The 20,311-nt window shown below is 40.2% G+C and overlaps 1 protein-coding gene across 3 annotated transcripts in view; it reads right to left on the reverse strand.

Annotated features, from left to right (window-relative positions):
- The window catches only part of dpy19l3 (dpy-19 like C-mannosyltransferase 3), a 65,234-nt gene that overhangs the window by 29,172 nt on the left and 15,751 nt on the right, over positions 1-20,311 (reverse strand). For 2 of the 3 annotated variants that reach the window (XM_056399710.1, XM_056399858.1), the window contains 9 exons: positions 17,231-17,352; positions 16,427-16,572; positions 13,926-14,049; positions 13,599-13,733; positions 11,802-11,933; positions 9,647-9,748; positions 7,958-8,031; positions 7,028-7,186; positions 4,669-4,800 (listed from right to left, as the gene is read on the reverse strand). In XM_056399710.1, the coding sequence (XP_056255685.1) occupies positions 4,669-4,800; positions 7,028-7,186; positions 7,958-8,031; positions 9,647-9,748; positions 11,802-11,933; positions 13,599-13,733; positions 13,926-14,049; positions 16,427-16,572; positions 17,231-17,352 (1,126 nt within the window). The remainder of the gene's footprint in view (positions 1-4,668; positions 4,801-7,027; positions 7,187-7,957; positions 8,032-9,646; positions 9,749-11,801; positions 11,934-13,598; positions 13,734-13,925; positions 14,050-16,426; positions 16,573-17,230; positions 17,353-20,311) is intronic. The other variant, XM_056399792.1, reaches the window with a different exon arrangement.

The raw sequence follows: 20,311 nt of genomic DNA on the forward strand, positions 1-20,311 counted from the left end.
TGGGAGAGAGAGAGTCAGTATCGATTGTTGTTGCTCTTTAAATTTGATAATTTAAGGATGTTCCCTCAACCCAGTAAAGAACATGAAATTAAAACATGACAACCAGAACGTCTTTAGTAGTTTTGTTAAGCTTAGTATAATTTAATGGATCCAATATGGTTAAACTTAATTTAGTGTCTAAAACACAACACTATTACCCAAGATCTTTTCTGATTCAAATCACATTACAGTTCTAACGGGAAAAAGATTAACCAGAGAGGAGTGAGCAGCAGAGAGAAGACAAAGAATGAAATGAGCTGAAAAACTGTTGACAGGTACAGAGACGGAGCCATGAGCGGGAGGGGGGGGGGGCATAAAGAAGTGCAGCCTCACAGAAATAAATCTCAATACTTTTTTTAATGCAAAGGAGCTGTCTGACAGAAATAAATGGCTTTCTGCACTTTTGGCCTTTTGCTCTTAATCAGCAAGTGCTGAAATCAAATGTGTCACTTTCTGCACCACCTGGCTGCTACTGCTGTGTTAAAAGCTTTCACATTTTTCTCTTTTGTGTGAATTCAATCAGTTCTTTAATTCCTGACTCTAACAGGAATGCACTGTACATACTCCATGTATTAAATATACTGTATGTAACATGCACTCCGATTACCACATGAACATAATGCGCAACATTTACATGCACAGAGAAACCCAGCTACTGATTATACTGCACTCAAAACTACCTTCAAATGAAGCCACTTATGTGAACCTTTGAAAACCTGCATCTCCGTGTTTCTATGAATAAACCAGGTACCAGAACATTACCTTTTTCTTTTTGACTGCATAATAGCAGGTTTCTTTTAATACAGTCAAAAGCAGTGACGATTCCAATTGTAATCTCTGTGATTTTCTTAAAACTCCTCAGAAAGAGCCTTAAGTTAAAGGCATTATACTTTCACAATAATGAATCATGGATGTCAAGCACAGCAGATGATGTTTGCAGCTTGAAACTTGCCAGCCCAGGAAATTTAGTGATGATGCTCGCAACGAGTACCACTCGACAATTACAGATGAAAGTTTGGAGTCAGGCCTGGGAGTCGTGCTTGTGTGTGACATGGGAAAAACTGCACACCACAGGGAGTTTTAGATGTGTGACACTTCCGAAGTAACAATAAGGCAATGTGCAAAATGTATACCACTCAGTAAGCGCTTTTTTTTTTTAAAGGACATACTGTGCAGTTCTGCATTTGTGAAACCCAAAACTCAAAGCAGTAAGCTATATATATATATAAATAAATATATACACATATGTATAACACATATGTATAAATGAAAAGGTAAAGTCCCTTTTACACTGGTCAAAAAACACACTAACACCCGCTAACATCTGGCTTTTGTCAGCAATGAAAAAAGGGAACAACCGTGATTCACTCCCAGGTCAAATGACTCTGCAGTAGATGTGGGTATTTATCAGCTCCAATCAGCATTGACCTGTGAAAGACCTGTCACCTGCCCGGCACGGTGCTGTCAAACCAGAAACACCGTGGCTACACTGTGCTCAGGGATGAAAGAGTGAGCTGCAGCCCCGAAATAAGTTTCAAGAACACACGATCACTGATTGAAGCATTTCACACAGGGGCTCTGTCACAACCTGGGGATGACGTGCCACAAATTTTACAGGCTTTCACAGTGGCTAGTAGCTCACTCTTTCTCCCCTGCGTCTGTGTGTGCATATGCTCTGTAACTACATGTGGTGATGTGTAAAATAAGTCAATTTTTAGTGGGATTACCTGTGTTTAAAAAGCCTGCTTATACCCACTAATTTTGGTGTAAAAAGTGTACAAGAAAGTGGGTGAAGAAAGGAATTTTCTTTCTCATATCATGTTCTTCTTCACTACATTAATTTGAGAAGTTCAACCACTGCATGTCAACAAAAGCTATTTTGAGGGGGGGTTCTTACACAACTGCTACAATGCATTACAGTGGAACTGGAAAATATTGAAACAAAATTAAACATTTGGAAATGAGGTTATTTGAGTGCCTATGTCTGAAATGCCTATACTAATAGATCTCAAATAGGATGAAGCAATGTGATGCTTACATATGCTGTGTGATCCTTGATACATGTACATGTTCTATGTTTGCATATTTAAATAATAACAAAATTTAAACATTTAGATAAATCGTTAAACATTACAAACGGTTTAAGACTAACAAAAAAATAACTCTGGAAAGGAAACTTGAGAGCACAGACTACGACCAAAAAAAGAGAGAGACTGCACTGTGTGGAAAATCAAGGCAATTGTTGTAGAGGTTGAGGCCAGTCAGCCCTTATTGTTTGGTGGTAATAGTTGTGGTGTGACCAATAAGAGCAAATTTGTCAAGAGCCAGCATGTCACAGCAGCAGTAAAAGCTGCCAGTGCAGAGAGGCGAAACATTTTGGGAAATTAGGAAGAGGTGGCTGGATGTGAAAGTCGAGCACAAGAAAAGATATTTCTGTTCAGCCTGGGTGCAGGTGCCGGTGACAGGGCTCTGTGGCACCAGTGACAGAACCTGCCCACGGATGATGCAGTTAGGTGAACCAGAGAAACAGGCCATAGCGTATGTGTGCAAGAGAAACAACATAAAAATGGGATGAGAATGTGAAAGGGAAGGCTAATGGGGCTAAGTGAGGATGAGGAATGTTACGCAAGATGAAATATTTTACAGTTGAAACATATTGCCATACCATTTTTTTTTTCTTTTACTTCTGATTATATTTAAATAAACAGCAACTGTGCAGCAGCAGTGAAGCATATCTTACAAGCTGACACAGAAAAATTACAATCAGCACAAAAAGAAAAAGAGTGGGAAAAATGTATAAACAATGCGTAATACATTAAAGGCTCAGGGTGTACCAACAACATGCTTCTCATAACCCAGGATATAAAGTCATCTGCTCTGGATTTAAACCCTGAACCCATAAAGTAGTATGCCTGGCTGAGTGACTGTGCCAAAAAACAAGCAGAACAGCCTCAGGCTCAATGGACAACTACCTCACTTCTGGTGCTTCCATTTCCCACTGACTCTAAAATATAGCACATGTGGGTCACACTTTCAACAGAGGCACACTCCTTCTTCTTCTGTCAAGAGCCTTCCCAACTTTGCGTTGGATGTGGCCTCAGCATCTTTGGAGGTTTACAAATTAGCTCATAGTGGTGCTTTACACACAGTATCTATTAATACATAAATAAATTGTGTTATGAAGTAACCAAGGGCTTGGATTTCTCTGCAATGCTGAATAGTGTGAATGGAGCTGTAGTCAGAGAGATACTCATTTAAACAGTGTGGCATCTTTTTTCTAGTCCTTCAGAAAAAAAACGCAAGGGCTAAAGTTTGAGGAATAAATTTCACAGTATGTTTATCTGCTCTACACTAACCTGCTACAATTAAGTAGCTCACTACCTACAGTAGTAACCAAGCTTTACTTCCAGAGCCAAGGAGCACATTATGAGCTAATTCATTACATTGTGGGGTCACAGGTTAAAAGAATAAAAACACCCGGTTCATGACACATAGATTAACAATCTTTACACGGCAATACAAGAATAATTCTTTGTTTCCATGTCTTCTACATGGTTCATCATCTAGTGAGGATGCTGCCGTTTTGTCTGGGAAGCTAAGCAAAGACTTAGCCTCAGTCTTTCAGCATGATAACATGTCTGTAGCTATCAAGTGCATATTTACATCCTCTTTCATAAGATTTTCATTTGAAAAAACAATTCAGATGAAAACATTTAAGGTCAAATGGAAGAAGTGTTTTCAACCAACTAAGGGGGGTAATGTTTACAAAATCAACAGGACCCTGGTTACGAGCGAGATGCCTGCTTAAATGCACAGTATGTAACTTCTGCTGCTGGGGGTCTCTCAGGAAGTTTTTACTGGGAGCTGCATCCACAGAGGTGTCCTCCTCTCCAAAACAAACAGACCAGGGGATTATAACCAGTTACAGCACTGAATAAAGCAGTTTCACATTTAAAGTCAGTGTTTTCGTCGACACTATACGGTGGACACAGGATGTCTCGGAGGGGCTGGGAGCTGAGCTGCATCACATTTGCGCAACTTTTTTCTCTGACGACTTTCAGGTTTCTGCAGCCTGAAATCAAAGACCCATTCTTTCAGAAGTTACTAGGGCTTTTCATGGTAAATCTGTCACCAGTATCATTGTAAACTGTATATGTGCAATTTTGACCGATGTAGCAACAGTAACAAAGGGTCAATTGTTTTCTTGTTTTGCCTTGCGTAGCACAAATAACTATGAGCCTTGACACGTTCAAGTTTCAGGGTGTCAAGCGTACAGTGTGTTTCAGAGTGTAAATGATCAGTTGTCCGACTGTGTCCACTCTTTCTGCTCCTGCTGTGAGTGGAGTCACTACCTGAGAGCCTAAAGCGTCGCAGGATGGCACTTGGTGTGGAAGGTTGATCAAGGCTAAAGTGGACCACTCAAACACTTGGTGAAAAACATTTAACAGGCACTCAGATTTTAGCATCTGCTCCACGAGCCCATGCAATCAAGCTGTCAAGAGGAAAAGTCCATCTGAAGAGTCCCTGGGAGTTAAACCCATGTGAGTACTTGGCAATGTGTGGGAATCCAGGTATCTGCATATACATGATCCTGCAATTACAGTATTGGGTGTGCGAAAATGAGCTCACCTCATAGTGCTGAAAGCGAGGAGACCGTAGAACAGTGTATGCAACACATTATAGGCCACATCTGGACGAAAAGATGTCGCACGCCCCTCTCCAGCTCCTTTCCTCTCCTCAGCTGAACCTCCTTTAGACCTGCTGAAGATCAAGGCAGCCAAACACAAGACAACAGCGATACATAAAACATTACAGCCAGACGCTTGAGAAGAGCAGCAGAGGGGTAAGGTGGGTGTAATTGATATTATTCAGATTATTCAGATTTCAGTAGCTGTTATTCAGACTTTATTAGCTGTTTAGCTCACAAGCAGACACACAATGGATGCACGCCCACAACCATTTCTGTCTGCAGGAGTCAGCGCGCAGACAAACAGAGAGAGGCCCGAGGGCAATGATGTCACTCCCACAATTTGGCCTCCCGCACCAAATCAGACAAACTTCAGCTTCCATTTGAATACAAATCCAGTCTCCTTCTATGTGAGGTGGGGTAAACTGAATTAAATTATTTCCTGAATTGCCAAATAGCCCTTTGTTCTACAAGGTTAGTATTCCAGCCCTCCAACGGCAGAGGGCGAGATGATATGCTAATGTGTTTAGTTCAATGTGGCCCCTCACCTTGCCCCACAGGCAAATGAAGCTTTGAGAGGCAGCTGGTAAAATGTTTTTCAGAGCATGAAGCAACCACTGTGACTGGGTTTCTGCCTCCTGATAGCCATTCTGATGTCCTCCTCTCAGATGAAACTCCCTTTGCTCTCTGGAAGGACTGAAACTCCCCATTCATTTACACTTCACTAGCTCCTTTGATCAGCGTCTCCTACCAAGGAAACACACTACTTTCGCTACTGTCAAATTTGAAGTACTAAATATAAATACTAAATGTAACTGAAACAAGGTGTAATGTGAGCTATCACTTTATGGAACAATTAGTCGTTTCTAAATGAGTTACAAATAAATTTAAATGTTTTCAATTTCGCATACTGACTAATAGAATTTATGTTTTATTTTCTGTGCTTCCTCAAGTGACACGGTGGTTCAGTGGTTAGCACTGATGCATCAAAGAGAGAAGGTTCTGGGTTCGACCTGGGGTCTTTCTGTGTGGACTTTGCATGTCCTCCCTGTGCATGTGTGGCTTCCCACCTGGTACCCCAGCTTCCTCCCACAGTCCAAAGACATGCAGGTTAACTGGCAACACTAATGTTCTTCCTTCTACATTGTTAGTAATGGATGTGTCAACTAGCATGTAGTGTTTACAATAAAGACTGCAGAAGTGGGTGAACTGTCATTGATTCAATACAGATTTTCTGGAAAAGTAAATGATCACTGTGTAAAATTAGGTTAATGTGGAATGGTTATGAAGTATTACAATAATTATTTCAATCCTAAAACATCTGAAATCTGCATTCACTGATTTTTGAAACAAGCTGTAAACACAACATTGACATGCCATCAGCTTTTTAATCCATATGATGAACTTGTTAGCAAATAGTTGCCTATTTACACATCAAGCAGACACAGAGCAACATCAGTATTCATTTGGAATCCTGTTTCTATTCACGTAAGTCCAATATTCACTCGTTTCACTATTAGCTCTAATTTGCTCTCCACTAATTCCTGAGGGAAATATCTTGGTCTTTAGCTGCTAAATGCTCCACCAAGTTCACAAACTATCTTTGTCTGTCTTTCATTTGGTGCTGGGCAGACAGTGTAGGTGGTCGGCAGCTTTTTCAGCGAAAACAGCTGCCTGCTGTGTCTGGGAGCAACACACTGATGATACCAATTTGCAGGTTGCAATCCTTCAAAAGCAAAAAAAAAGGCTTTTCAACTGCAAATAGGCACAAAACACCTGCAGACAACCGAGGAGTTCCCTACAGCTGTCTAATAATCTTGATAATAATTGCTTAATAATCATCCTGATTGGCTGTTTCGCTCTGTCCACATTATCCTTGATAGATGACTGACCACTTATAAGATAGTGAAAGACATAACTGAGCGGTAAAAAAAGTGAGTTGCAAAAAGATAAAGGTTGGCTTGAAGGTTGTGATATAAAAGAAAGGTCATACACCCACAAACCTCATACAAGACTGGTCATTAGCTTTCAGGTTGTGTTGTAAACAGACAAGGGCAGATGGAGGAGATCACAAACTGCCAATAATTAATGCAATAATTAACATCAACAGAATGGATAGAAGAGTAAGACACAATGGGGAAATTATACTTTCAACTGTCTGATTCATTTGAATATTATCGGTGTAATACCATATATATCTTCCAAGCATGTGACAGCGAGGATTTTCCAAAGTTTTATGAGGACACTTTCTCCCCCTCCTCCCATGTTCCCTCTTTCGTGTCCCATCCAGCCATTACCTACCTCAAGTTCTGCAGTGCGCCCACTACCAACATGCCAATGAGCAGCAGCAGCGTGAGGATGTAGGGGTACAGCAGGAGGGTACCAGCCAGTCGCTCCAGTGTATCCAGGGGCAGCAAGCCAAAGGCCTCCTCACACAGATACAGACTGGCATCAAAGTCCCTGAAGGAGGGGGAAACAAATGCGAGGCGGTGGGAAGGGGGTTAGAGAAATGTGTTGATGAAGCGGAAGTTTCTGTAGGTTGTGTGCACGCTGAGCACGCATGACTTTGCTCACTAAACGTTTGTGCTCTACAAACGTTTGTCCACAAATGTTTTCAAAAAGAAGTTTATTATCTCAGTGTGGCGTGAATAATATAAAGTATAAACATGATACAAAGCCGTGCTGATAAGTGATTGAATTGAGAAATGAGATATCACAAAACATAGAACAAAATTTGAGAGATAAAAAAAAATAAAAAAGAAGACACAGCTGGAGAGCAGAAAGAAATCTCAGCGAGTGAGAGAAACAGGAAGAGAGATAGAGTGTAGTGTAAGCATTGCATTTTCCACAGCCTCCTGAATAATTGAAGGGCCAGTTGTGTGGCGTTAGGTTGTGAGCTGTGTTATCTGCCACCCTGAGGCAGCTATCCAGTGGCTGAGCTGCTCAACACACACACACACACAGTATCTGATCGATGGGAGGCCTGTTGGCATTACCCCGACATCTATTATTCACACACACTAACACTGCAGGTGCTACAACATGGGTGCTTAGTGAATAATACAGTCAAGCTGGATCAAGTGAAAAAGTGTGCCGACTTTGTGTATGCACTGTGTGGGAACATGTCCCTACGCCAAAATATGGGTTTATAAAAGTGCTGTATGACTGTGTTCAAGAACAGACGCACATGAATCTTTGTTTGTGCGTGTACGTATGAGTGTGCGTTCATACCTTGTTGGCCCCAAGGCAAACTTTGACTTGATGAATTTGAAGATGTGCTCGTCTGATCTGAGCTGAAGTGCTTTCTGTGAACACACACACACACACACACACACACACACACACACACACACACGAGGTAATCCTGTTAGGGCTAAAGATCCGCGTGCTGAGATGTATAAAAAAGTAAATAAACCGAGCTGAGATCATACAGTGAACTCACATCAAAACTACTAACTTTAGATACATCAGGGGGAGGAGGAGGAGGAGGAGAGGAGGAGGAGAGGAGGGCTGCAGCAGGGGGAGGGTGTGGGTGGGAGAGTGTAGTGAAACAGGGGAAAGACATGAGGGGTGAAGCAGCTGTAAGAAGAAAGTAAGAAAGGGAGGAGCAGAAGCAGGAGTGGAGGGGAGGGAGAGACGAGAGGTACGAGAACACACTTGTGGTTGTAAGCCTCCACCAACCAGCCAAGTGGCAGGAAATATGGTCACAGTGTCTCCTTCCTGAGTTATAGGTTGAAAATAGCCAGAGGTGTGTTTACAGAACATTTAGATGTCACAGTGAAGTTGACTTTTGACCATTTGGTTATAAAATGTCATCACTTCATTGTTTTATCCTACTAGATATTTGTGTTAAATTGCGTCAGAATTAGTGTATGAATTTGTGAGCTATGTCCAAAAATGTGTTTTGTGAGGTCACAGTGAATCTTTGACCACCAAATTCTAATCAGTTCGTCTTTGAGTCCAAGTGAATGTTTATGCGCAATCTCAAAAAATTCCCTCAAGCCGGAACTGAGATATCACATTCAAGAGGCCAAAACGGTGTTTTGTGCATAGACTGTAAATAAAGATGGACGTAGCATCGGTGACGTCACCCATAGGTTTCTAAAGAGTGGTTTTGAAGCTCAGAATGAGCTGCTCCAACATCGCCATCTTGGCAGTGCCTGATTCCACCCAACTCCCAGCTGATCGTAAAATGGAGAAAGAGGTGGGGTGTGTGTGTGTGTGTGGAGCCGAGACTCCGGTCCACGCCGGTTTGTGACAAGCACGCACTCACCCACCTCTCACTCAAAGCGGCCAAACCCTAAATTAAGCACAACTTTAAGCCATAAAATCTGATGGGTGAGTTGACTCCCCGGTCAGTTGTCATGAAGGGAGAAATCGGTTAAAACCGTTTTTTGTACCAGGACTGACTCGCTTTTGGAGCCAGCCTCAATTAGCTATTTGAGGAACTGCAGGGCAGTGGAGGCTACCGCATGGTTTTGTGAGGTCACAGTGACCTTGACCTTTGACTACCAAAATCTAATCAGTTCATCATTGAGTCTAAGTGAGCGTTTGTGCCAAATTTAAAGAAATTCCCTCTTGTTGTTCCCGGGATATCACATTCACTAGAATGGGACAGATGTATGGACGAACGGACAACCCAAAATGCCTCTGGCTTCAGCTGTCACCAGCATGGAGGCATAAAAAGAAAACGAAAGAGCGCAGCAGACAGGGGAGGAGATAAGAGGAGATATGGATGGACAGAAGCTGGAGAGAGGAAAGGAGGGGGATAGTGAAAGGAAAAGACACAAGAGGATAAGAGAAGAGGCGACAGGAAGAAAAATGAACGACAAGGTAAAGGAAAGGAGGAATGAGGACTGAAACAGGGAGGAGAGAGTGGGAGAGGAAGGACAGAAGCAAGCGAAGAAAGAAGAGAAGCACCTTGGCCAGGTAGTTGATGGTGAAGGTGAGGAGGAGAACCATGGCACTGTGGAGAAGCAGTTTGCCCAGACGAACCAGCAGGCTTCCTGTCTTCAGACCAGACTGTGTGATCAGAGATTAGTGAGTACATCTGTTTTATTCTCAATGCAGTTTGACATTTAGAAATTTCACCTGCAAACACATGGTGTTAGGTACATGCATCTCTATGTTAATCAAGATATTAAACACTGACACTGTCTGCCATGGCCAACATGATATTATCAGGTGATAAAATATTAACAAGCCACTTTAACCCAGAGGTGTTTAAAGTCAATCTCCCACAAGTTAAGTCTAACTAAACTTTGTGTTTTGAATTCTAAGACACCATGCACTCGTGACTTTTTGAATCCATTTGTCTTCATCTATCAACATTTGTCTAGTTATCAAGTTAATAAATAAATAACAAATTTTGCAGGCTGAGAAGACAGAAACATCACAGTTTGGTCACAACCTTTCAAAACCTGACAATGAGAGGAGAAGATATGAAATGATGATTAAATATGTATCTGACACACTGAAAAAACAACTATAGCCTACTGAGTTGGGATAAACCATTTTTCATGAGCTATTTGTTCTAAGGTTCTGATTCAGAACTATTCAGTTGATTAATTTAATATCGAATGATATGAATGAAAGTTTAACTGAAGCTAATGTAAAGCAGCCAGATCTTTTGACTAGAGAAGTTTTGCCACTGTTCGTCTAACTATGCTACAAGCACAGAAAACAGCTTGCACATTAACAGGACAGCAGCCAACTTTCTCATTTCAGCCATTGACACTCAAGAGCTGTAATTTGTTTTTGAAGATGTTTTTCATTTAAACCAGCACAAAGATAAAAAATTAGAAATTTGCTTCCCTGAGATGCTGGTCTGCAAGTGATAATGTGCTGGTCTGCATGGCTAAATACATCTTTCCCTCTTGCTTATGTAACATGATTGGCTGCCGTTACACTGATTCAAAGTTCAATCTGTTGTCAGGAAGATGACAAGTTGATACACTGCCAAATGACAAATTTTAATATTTCAAGTCATTCAAGTCATTCCAAGTCAGAGGGTTCAAGCCCAAGTAAAGTCATGAGTTGTTGGCGTGAAACTCTATCACATTCATAATTCAAGTCTCTTGAGTCCAAGTCACATGACTCCAGTCGAAACTTCTAAACATGTTAGAATAATCTATAAATGCCCGTGAAAGTGAAATCTTTCTCTCCCTGTTTCCTCCATCTTTCCTTCCATTCCTCTTTCATTCTGTCATATTAAATGTTTCTGTAATTGCTACTGTGATAAGATCTGATTTAACTAGATTAGATTTGGACCTAAAAGAAATATGTGTCTCCAGCATACAAATTGGAATTATCTCCTGCAAAAACTGAATACAGCACAGGCCTCCTCACATCAGTGCAGGTTAATCTTGCATCTGTGTTTTGTAAGCAGGCTACCACCACTGTCTGGATCTTTTTCTGTGAGACTCTGATTCACTTTTCATGTGATATTAATTATTAATGTTACATATTCCTGCCTTTTCTGATTTTCAGCTCTACTTTTATTCTTTGTATCTACCACACACACACACACACACACACACACCCACACACACACCCACACACCCCCCCACACACACACACACACACACACACACACACACACACACACACACACACACACACACACACACACACACACACACACACACACCTGCTTTATCTCAACAGGGCTGTCTATGTGCTGGAGAATAGTTTGGCTGCACACATTATCATTATGCTATACAGGGAAAAATGTTCTAGCTTGTCAGTATTTCTTTAAACCAATCAAAATCGTGTAGGGTGGCACTACGTGCAGGATGGTGTCCCTGCAAAATAGTGTTGAGGAGAACTTGTTCTGGTACTGTAAAAGACCAGCAGTATGTCAAATGTGGGGTTGCACGATGCTATTTTCAGCGTGTCGGTTGCTAGCTTTGAGGTTGTTGTTGTTTCCCATAGTGGTGGGGATTTTGAAAACAGTAACAGGCAGATAGCGGAGGGGGAGGGGATTGCCACATGAGACAAGGGGTCAATGGCAGGCTTATACCCACAGTCTACATCCTGTGAGTCAGACTACACACACACACACATACACACTAACCTGGCAGTGTCTGATGAAGAGTGCAGCTACAATGAAGCTCAGGACCAGTGATCCCAGTATCATGGAGTTGCAGAACTGGAGGAGCCACACACTCAGAAGACCACTCACTTGAACAAGGTACAGAGTGGTCACCTAGAGAAACAACACAGTGATGCAAAACAACTGGGTGAGATTTGTAGGTCTGATAATATCGCCATGGATTTGAAATGTTGCTTTGAAAGATGGTGTATTCCTTTAAAATGTAAGCATTTACTTGTTTTATATCAGCCAGTATCCTCTATGTCATATGACTACAGACACCAGCAAGGGAGGAGTATGCTTCCATTGTCAATGTTGGCAAAAATACTAATTATTCTTCTTCAAGTAAGCTAAGTGGAAGCCTGTTAGCCTAGCTTGCTAGCTTCCACTTTTTGAGTGGATGCAATCTTCACAACACAATGGGTCCCCCCCAAATGTTAAATATCATGAATAGACAGATGGCTTGAAGGGACTATTTGTAAGTTTTCTCTGCCGCCTAACATCGTTTCTTGCTGGGAGCAGGTGGTGGTGATTGACAATTGACAAGAGCTTCAGCCATTATTGCATTTACAAAACAAGAAGCTCTGAGCAGCACTACGTCTTCAGGCTACAGTGAGTCGCTATCGGAATGTGACAAGAGGGGCCGGGGCTAGCTGGTTAGCGTGCTAAAGAAATGATATAGAGAAAAAGTAAACGTTGCTGTTGTTTTCCATCTCTGGAGACAGTTACAGTGAGTAAAGGAATGTAAAGGAAAGTTTGATGCTGAAATCGCAACGTTTAAGGCTGGTAAGTAAACAGCTGTTAATGCTAACGCTAGCTATGTAGCAATAGCAAAACTTACAAATAGCTCCTTTAAAGCAAGCTGATATGTAATGTTTGTGTGTCTTGTATTTAATTTATATATTTATTGTATGTCTTGTATCAACATTTGTAGGTTATAGTCTGATATGCTACCGTCAGTAGTGTACAGCACATCTAACTAAACACCCAGAGGCCTGAGATTTAGGTGCTTTTCTTACAAATATGTCCACAAACACTTTCATCCTCTTGTGAATAAATGGACCTATATGTACAATAGCTGCAGTATCATGACAGTTTATATTTCTTTACACAAAAACTGGTGAGATTTACATTCTCAGTTTGACCACCACAAATTAAATTCCATGAACCTCCATTGTATTTGAGTGACGGCATAAATCTCAGAGACAAACTTTTCAACAACTGAGCAAACTATCTGCAAGGCTAGATAATATTGGAGGTATGTGAGAAAATATTGCTTTTTTGTAATTTGGGTGAACTGACCATGACTGTATTAAGATAGCAGGATACAGTGCCACCACTCAGCCTTGCTGCATATCTGTCCCAGTGGCCACTTGTACTATAAACGGCAAAAAAACGTTACCTGGGGCCCAAAAAACACTTTCCACATAGACTACGATTATAAAAAAGACGTGTATAAAACTGTTAACACCTGAACTGCAAACAAGGTCTTTGTATTGTGAAATTTTAATCCATGATTTTATGTGCTCAACTTTCTCAAAGTCTTGAAAAGGCTATGTACTGAGTGGGACTGTGTAGGTAGGGCCACAGGGACAAACGCTAATGCACATGTGCAGTGGGCCACACAAAAAAGCTAAAAAGCTAGAAAACTTTTTTTGACACATGATCTTGGCATGCAATTTTCATTCAATTCAATGGGCACCATTATGGAGTCTGGTATCCAGTTGTTATAATTCATCATTGGAGCTAAGCCTTACAGGGTCCTTCTTTTAGCAATACCTGTGTAGTTGTTAAGAAGTCAGCACAGTCCATGGTGTATATGATGAGTGCCTGAACAAGTAGGATGAACTGGTTGAACTGCCACGTCAGACAGAAGCAGAATGTCATCACATACATCAACCACACCATCACCTTCTGAGGAGGGAAACACACAAACAAACACACTGGGGTCAGATTCCTGAATTGGATACTAATAGCATATAGTCATTCCTGCTGTACTGCTAGCTCTTTTAGAGACAGCAGATCATTGAGCAAATAGGTTGGGTGTACCGAGTCAAGGCCAATCGATGTGGTAGAGGATGATTAGTAGCTTTGATTTGTGCATACCTGCTGTAAGGAGGTGAGCTGAGGCCTGAGGTAACACGTGATTGCAGTGATCTGCAGCGCGAGGAAGGGCAAAGACCAGTTCTCTCTGAGGGAGATAGTGAACTCCACACGAGTGGTATCCACCCTGAAAGGGAGGAAAGAGGGGGCAAGGAAGGGATGGAGAAATAGTGGAAATAAATTTTAAAAACTGATGTAATATTAAAAATGTTCAACTCACAACTAGAGGCTAAACAGTTTGAAGTATATAGCGCTGACTTTTTGTCTTGCAACTTCCTGTGGTTTGTGTGTTGATGCAACCAGAGGAATCCATTAACGTCTAAATAGCTGATTCACTGATAGCTGCTGTAACAGCAAGATAATGTAATGATGTATTTTAGCTCAACAAAGGTACATTGTAATATACAAAGTTCAATTTAGTTTCAACTGAAATACTAATATATTTCAAACTCTGCTGTTTTCTCTTTGATCACAGCAGCTCTTTGTGTGACTTTTCTGAAGTTATAAAACTCTGTAACCCTCCATTTCACTGTTTACAGGGGTCACAGCCTGCCTATTGATCCAAAAGGACCACAGAGAAAATACCAGCAAGGTTTCTGAACTCATATCAACTTTTCTCGCATTTCCAAAAACAACTCACAGTAACTCACATTAAAGACAACTAGAAAGATGTTCATGCCCACTACATATCAAGTACACCTTAAAGGAATAGTTCAACATTTAAGGAAATTAACTTATTATACATTATTCTATACACTTCTTTTTGGCTGGACCGCAACAGCGGGTCCCGTCCTATAAACATAAATGTCCGTGACTGACTGACTGAGTGGTCAAGTTACACCACCTGAATGCCACGCACTGCCCAGCTGTTGGGGTTTCCCCATTGGCCATTGCTCTTTCAAAATGAACTCACACAAACAGTTTCTACAAGGGGGGACGTTCACAGCCTGTATAGTGTTGCCAACTTAATGTATTTGTTGCTAGATTTAGATACTTTTTTTTTTTCCAAAAAAGAACCTAGCGACAAATCTAGCAATTTTTTGGACAAACCTCGACTCAAGAGAGTTGACAGTGCTGCCCTGTGTACAATAGTCCTTAACCCATTTATCATAACAAATTTCCCACTCTTTTACTCCACTAATACTAATCATGAATTGTTTTTCTCTGGCTTTTGAGTTTCCCCAAGGTTCTACTTTTGACTTTTCAACTCTGCGTTTTTATTTGTTCCCTGTCTGTCTCTTAAGATACTTAAGTCATCTCAAATGCCATCTCCATGCTTTTTGTTTCTCCTTGCTTTGACTGTTAGCATTATTTGTTTGTTTTTATTGTACAGGACTTGGTCAACTCTGGTTCTTTTAAATGTGCTTCATAAATAAACTTTGATTTGATTTAGTAATAGTCCCAAGCACTCAGCCATATTTAAATTCAGTCATCAATCAGATTGATTGAATTTAAAATGTAACTGAAGGAGGTATCATTAACCACATGAAACTCTTTAACCCTGTCCACACAAAACTGCATCAAATCATTAAGAGTTCAGCAAAGTTTCTCATCAGTTGTGTCATTTACTGTGTCCAAGCTGCTACAGTAAAAAGATGGGCAACACATCTAAGTTAGGTTTTGGCTCTCACTAAATTCATATTCTGCTCACATGATGCTGCTTCACTTAATTTGGCACTTTGCTGGATTTTCATCATTCAGAGGGGATGCGCTGTTTAGGGCGATTTATTTTCCTTTCCTCTGAACCATGAGGGAAAAGAATCCTTAGTGAAAAAACATCTTCAAAAATATTCACATCTAACTTAAAAAAGAGCATCTATTAAAACTGACTCATTCACAGAATTTCGTTGCTGAAGTGATTCATTAAACATATTTTTTTCCTTCTGTATAAGAAACCATAATTTAATTTGACCTCACTGCTCCAATACACAGTATAAAGACTTGAAAAGTGATACAGACACATACATATATTACAACTGGTAGCATATAACAGTAACTTTAAATTGAGCTCAATATGACCAGAGATTTAAACAGTGGGCAGAAAAATCATACAATGGAAGTATTGAAGGAAGGCTTGATCCCTAATGACAAATACTGAACTAAATATATAACAAAGAAATGGCAAAGCGAGCTCAATAACACGTAAAAAAAAAAAATTCAAAGTTCAAAACATTCTTATGAGGAACTGAGTAAAAACTAGTGAAATGTAAAATGCAAAAAGATTTTTGTTTTTTTCTGTTCATCTCCTGTCACAAAATATGGTTTCCACAGATACAACTGTGACATTTTGTGATTCCAAACAATGTATAGTTTGTCAAGCTGTGAGAGTGACTGACCTGGATGCCAGCTCTAAAATAACAAAGCAGAAACCTTCATCTTGTGCTGACATGTAAATTTGCCTCAACATTTACAGAGTCAAGAGCAAGTCTGATAGGGACGTAACCCTCTCCCCATTTCAACGTCTAATTCACAGACAGACACATGATGAGCGCACATTTACCCACCTGTTGAGAATGTACCAGACCCCAGTGAGCACGCCAGCCAGCCAGGAACCAGAAAGGAGCCATGCTGTGAGGTACAGAGCGATCACATACACCGCTTGGAGCGAGAACACAGTGTAAATGTAGAAATACACTGGCTCCAGATACGACTGGGAAACAACCAAACACACACACACACACACACACACACACACACACACACACACACACACACACACACACAAACAGAAACCATTGGTTCATTAGGCTGTGTAAATGAACACACAGAAAGTTGAGTACAGTGACAGCGACGGACTCGGGAACACTGGAACACTGTGGCATTTTCAAAGTTTGGTCTGATATTTCACTTTATGACATTCTTGTCACACAATGAGATCACTGATGAAGCTAAGTAGCTGTTTCTCAGTTAATTGATATGCCAGTACAGAAACCTTTTCCTCTAGAGTGACGAGTGCAAGTGAGCCAAACCATGTCAGCTAAAAGACCAAAATGCCAAAGCACTTCAAATGCCTGACAGTCTCCTAATACGACTATCGTTCATAGTAACTTGGGTGGTTGATAATAACAATGAGAGGAAGAAGAAGGAGGAGGAGAAGGAGAATGACAGAAAAACAATATTTTTCAAAAATACTGAAGCATGATATTATTTTTTACATTTTTCACTAAATGAGAAAGCTTTATTTTATGGACCAACATGACAGAAAAAGCCAGACACAGTCAAATATGTTGTTATAATGGCAGTCTTACTCTAATCTTTTGTGTTTTACAAGCCTATTGTAAAAAGCTGACAGATGGATGATGTGTTACCTGTATGGGCAACAATCTGTAGAGAACACTGAGAAAGACCTCTTGGTAGATATTCATTCGCTGCAGGAGATTAATGGTCCTCTTGGATTCTGTCAAGTTGTCATGGATCAAATCTGAGAGCCCTAGAACACACACACACAGACACAAAGACAAACACACACACACACACACACACACACACACACACACACACACACACACATATATATATATATATATATAAACATGCATACTTCAAAATGTCACAGCAACATAGACTGATAGCAATTATTACTGGTTTGTGACAACCAAGGAGGAAAGGCTATGAATGTTTCTCATGCGGTGCTATTAAAGAACAATAACACTGTTTGAAATTTCTGTCAAGCACTAAACCCAGATTGTTCTGCTTGAATCTAATTCCTTAATTGCTGAAAACACAATGGATGTCTGAGCCCATTGGTGCATTCAACCTTGAAAGCCCTCAAACATCACTTCCTTTGCTGAATTTAAAAAACATCCGCTGTGTTGTGCTGCTTTTTCTCAAAAAAGAAAAAGAAAGAAAAAAAAAAACACACCAGTAACTGAAGATAAATACAACATCAAAATATGTCAGGGTTTCCTGCAGTATTTTGTGGGAGATGTGGGCAACCTCCACTAACATCATAACTAAATTACCACCTTGCGGTTGTATCCCTCCACCAACCAGCCAAGTTGCAGGAAATGTGGTCACAATCTCTCCTTCCTCAGTCACATTGTTGAATAATGGTAAAAAAGTGTTGTAGCAGAACATTATGATGTCACAGTAAAGTTGGAAAAATGTCTTAACTTCATCATTTTATCCTATTAGACATTTGTGTTAAATTGTGTCATGATTAGTTTATTTGTGTGTCTGAATATGTGAGTAATGGCCAAAGACATGGTTTGTAAGGTCACAGTGACCGTTGACCTTCAACCACCAAATTCTAATCAGTTCATCCTTGAGTCCAAGTGAACGCCTGTACCAATTTTGAAGAAATTCCCTCAAGGTGTTACTGAGATATCACATTTAAGAGAATGGGACAGAAAGCCCAAAAAGATAATGCCTCCAGCACTGAGGCATAAAAATTTATCATTTTATTCAATTTTAATCAAATAAAACATTAACGTTTGGGAGGCAGTAACAGAGGGCTTATAGTATTAAACAGAGCAAACATGGCAACATTAGAGATACACCTTTATACAGAGATCAACACAGTCAAGATCTAGGTAGTTTAGGTTATAGGATACTTTATTTGTACTCCTAGGTACAATAAATTATCAGCTTTCTTCCTACCTCCGCTAAACAATTTCCTGCAGGAAATCCTAGAGATGAGGGAATACTACCAAAGAACATTCAAAGCTCTGTAAGCAATATTTCTACTGCATATTAACAATGGACCAATACTGACTGACAAACACACAAACTCTGCACTCTGTAGACCACACACACCAAAGATGACAATTCACCATGCGCAATAATTTAACACACCATCTATACAATATCACTTCTCTGCTGCTATTCTTTTGTTTTTTGTTATATTTAAATATTTAATTTTACATATAGATTAGATAGATAGATTTATTTATAGTTGATAATAATAAAAACAGTTAATAATAAATAAACAATAATAATTAGATTAGTCTGCATCCTTTGGCTGAGGTGTTGTATAGCCTGATGGCAGCTGGAGCAAAGGATCTCCTGAACCTCTCTGTTCTGCAGCGCAGTGAGATGAGACGTTTGCTGCGGCTGTAGCCACAATCTCCTGCCACAATGTTGTGGAGAGGATGGTTGGTATTGTCCAAGATGGCCTCCATCTTACATTGCATGCATCTCTCCACAACAGTCCTGAGTGAGTTTTTATATTATATTATATTATATTATATTTTCTAAGTACTTGATATTGTCATTTTGCAATTTTTCTTTCTTTGTACTGTCACTTTGCTGCTGTAACACAGCAAATTTCCCCACTGTGGGACTAATAAAGGAATATCTTATCTTATCATAATTATCACACGACTCTGCAGCTCTCCTTGGCTCTATGGAGTTTTTTTAGCATCAGTTGATGTTTTGGTTTGATGGTTTGTAACTTTACTGATTTTGGTCACTCTCAAACAGCAGCAGCTGTGCAAAAAAGCTATAAAAGAAATAAAAAAAAACCCCTGTAGAGTTCCTGTCCAGCACCAAAGAGCAGAGCTGGAGAACACAGTGTGGCATTTAGCAGCAAGAGCGAGATATTTTCCTCAGGAGTTGATGACGAGCACAACAAAGCTGACAGGAAGGTAGATATTGGACTGACATTTGGCACAAACACAACTGCAAATGTTGCTGCATATCTGTAGGCAACTGTTTGCAAACAAGTTCACAATGTCAACTTAAAAGGTGATAATTTATATATATATGTGTGTGTGTGTGTGTGTTTCTGCCGCTCCCAAGTGGTAAATAAATATATCTGTTATTTTAGGTTTAGAGGATTAATTCAGGTTTATTATGACTTGGGTTTTGTTTTTGCAACTTTACCTTTTGTAACATTGAACTCACAAAAGTAACTACTGAAATCTGGACACATGGCAACAAAAAGTCCAACACAAAAAGCAATCTGAACGGTCAGACAAGAGATACGTTGTCTATAAGTAAATAGCTTAGCCAGATTATTTTACCATGTAAAACTTAAAGTGAACACACCTGAAATGTTGGTAATAATCCCTCACAGCACAGAAAAAATACAACTACACCAAGTACAGCAGGTCAAAATTGAAGCAGCATGTAAAACTGTAAAGTGCGTGCATGCGTGCGTGCTTTGTTCACAACCTGTCTTCTTGCCCTGTCTGACTTCTTTTCCCTTTTCTCAGCAATTACTCTGGTGAGTTCAATGGTATTTTTATAGATAGGATGGCAAAAGCTACTTAAATAGACCCAAGTTGTAATAAACCAAAATTATTCTTTAACAATGGCATTATCCTGCCATGCAGTGAGACCGGTAGTGACACACACTGGTGTCAGTATTCCATATTGGGCGCTGGGAGCAGTGTAACATTACTATGTATTTCATTTGACTGAAATAAAGTGCGACACCAAAGAAGCAG

Source organism: Seriola aureovittata, chromosome 1 (assembly GCF_021018895.1).
Source record: "Seriola aureovittata isolate HTS-2021-v1 ecotype China chromosome 1, ASM2101889v1, whole genome shotgun sequence".
In the NCBI taxonomy this organism is placed as follows: domain Eukaryota; kingdom Metazoa; phylum Chordata; class Actinopteri; order Carangiformes; family Carangidae; genus Seriola; species Seriola aureovittata.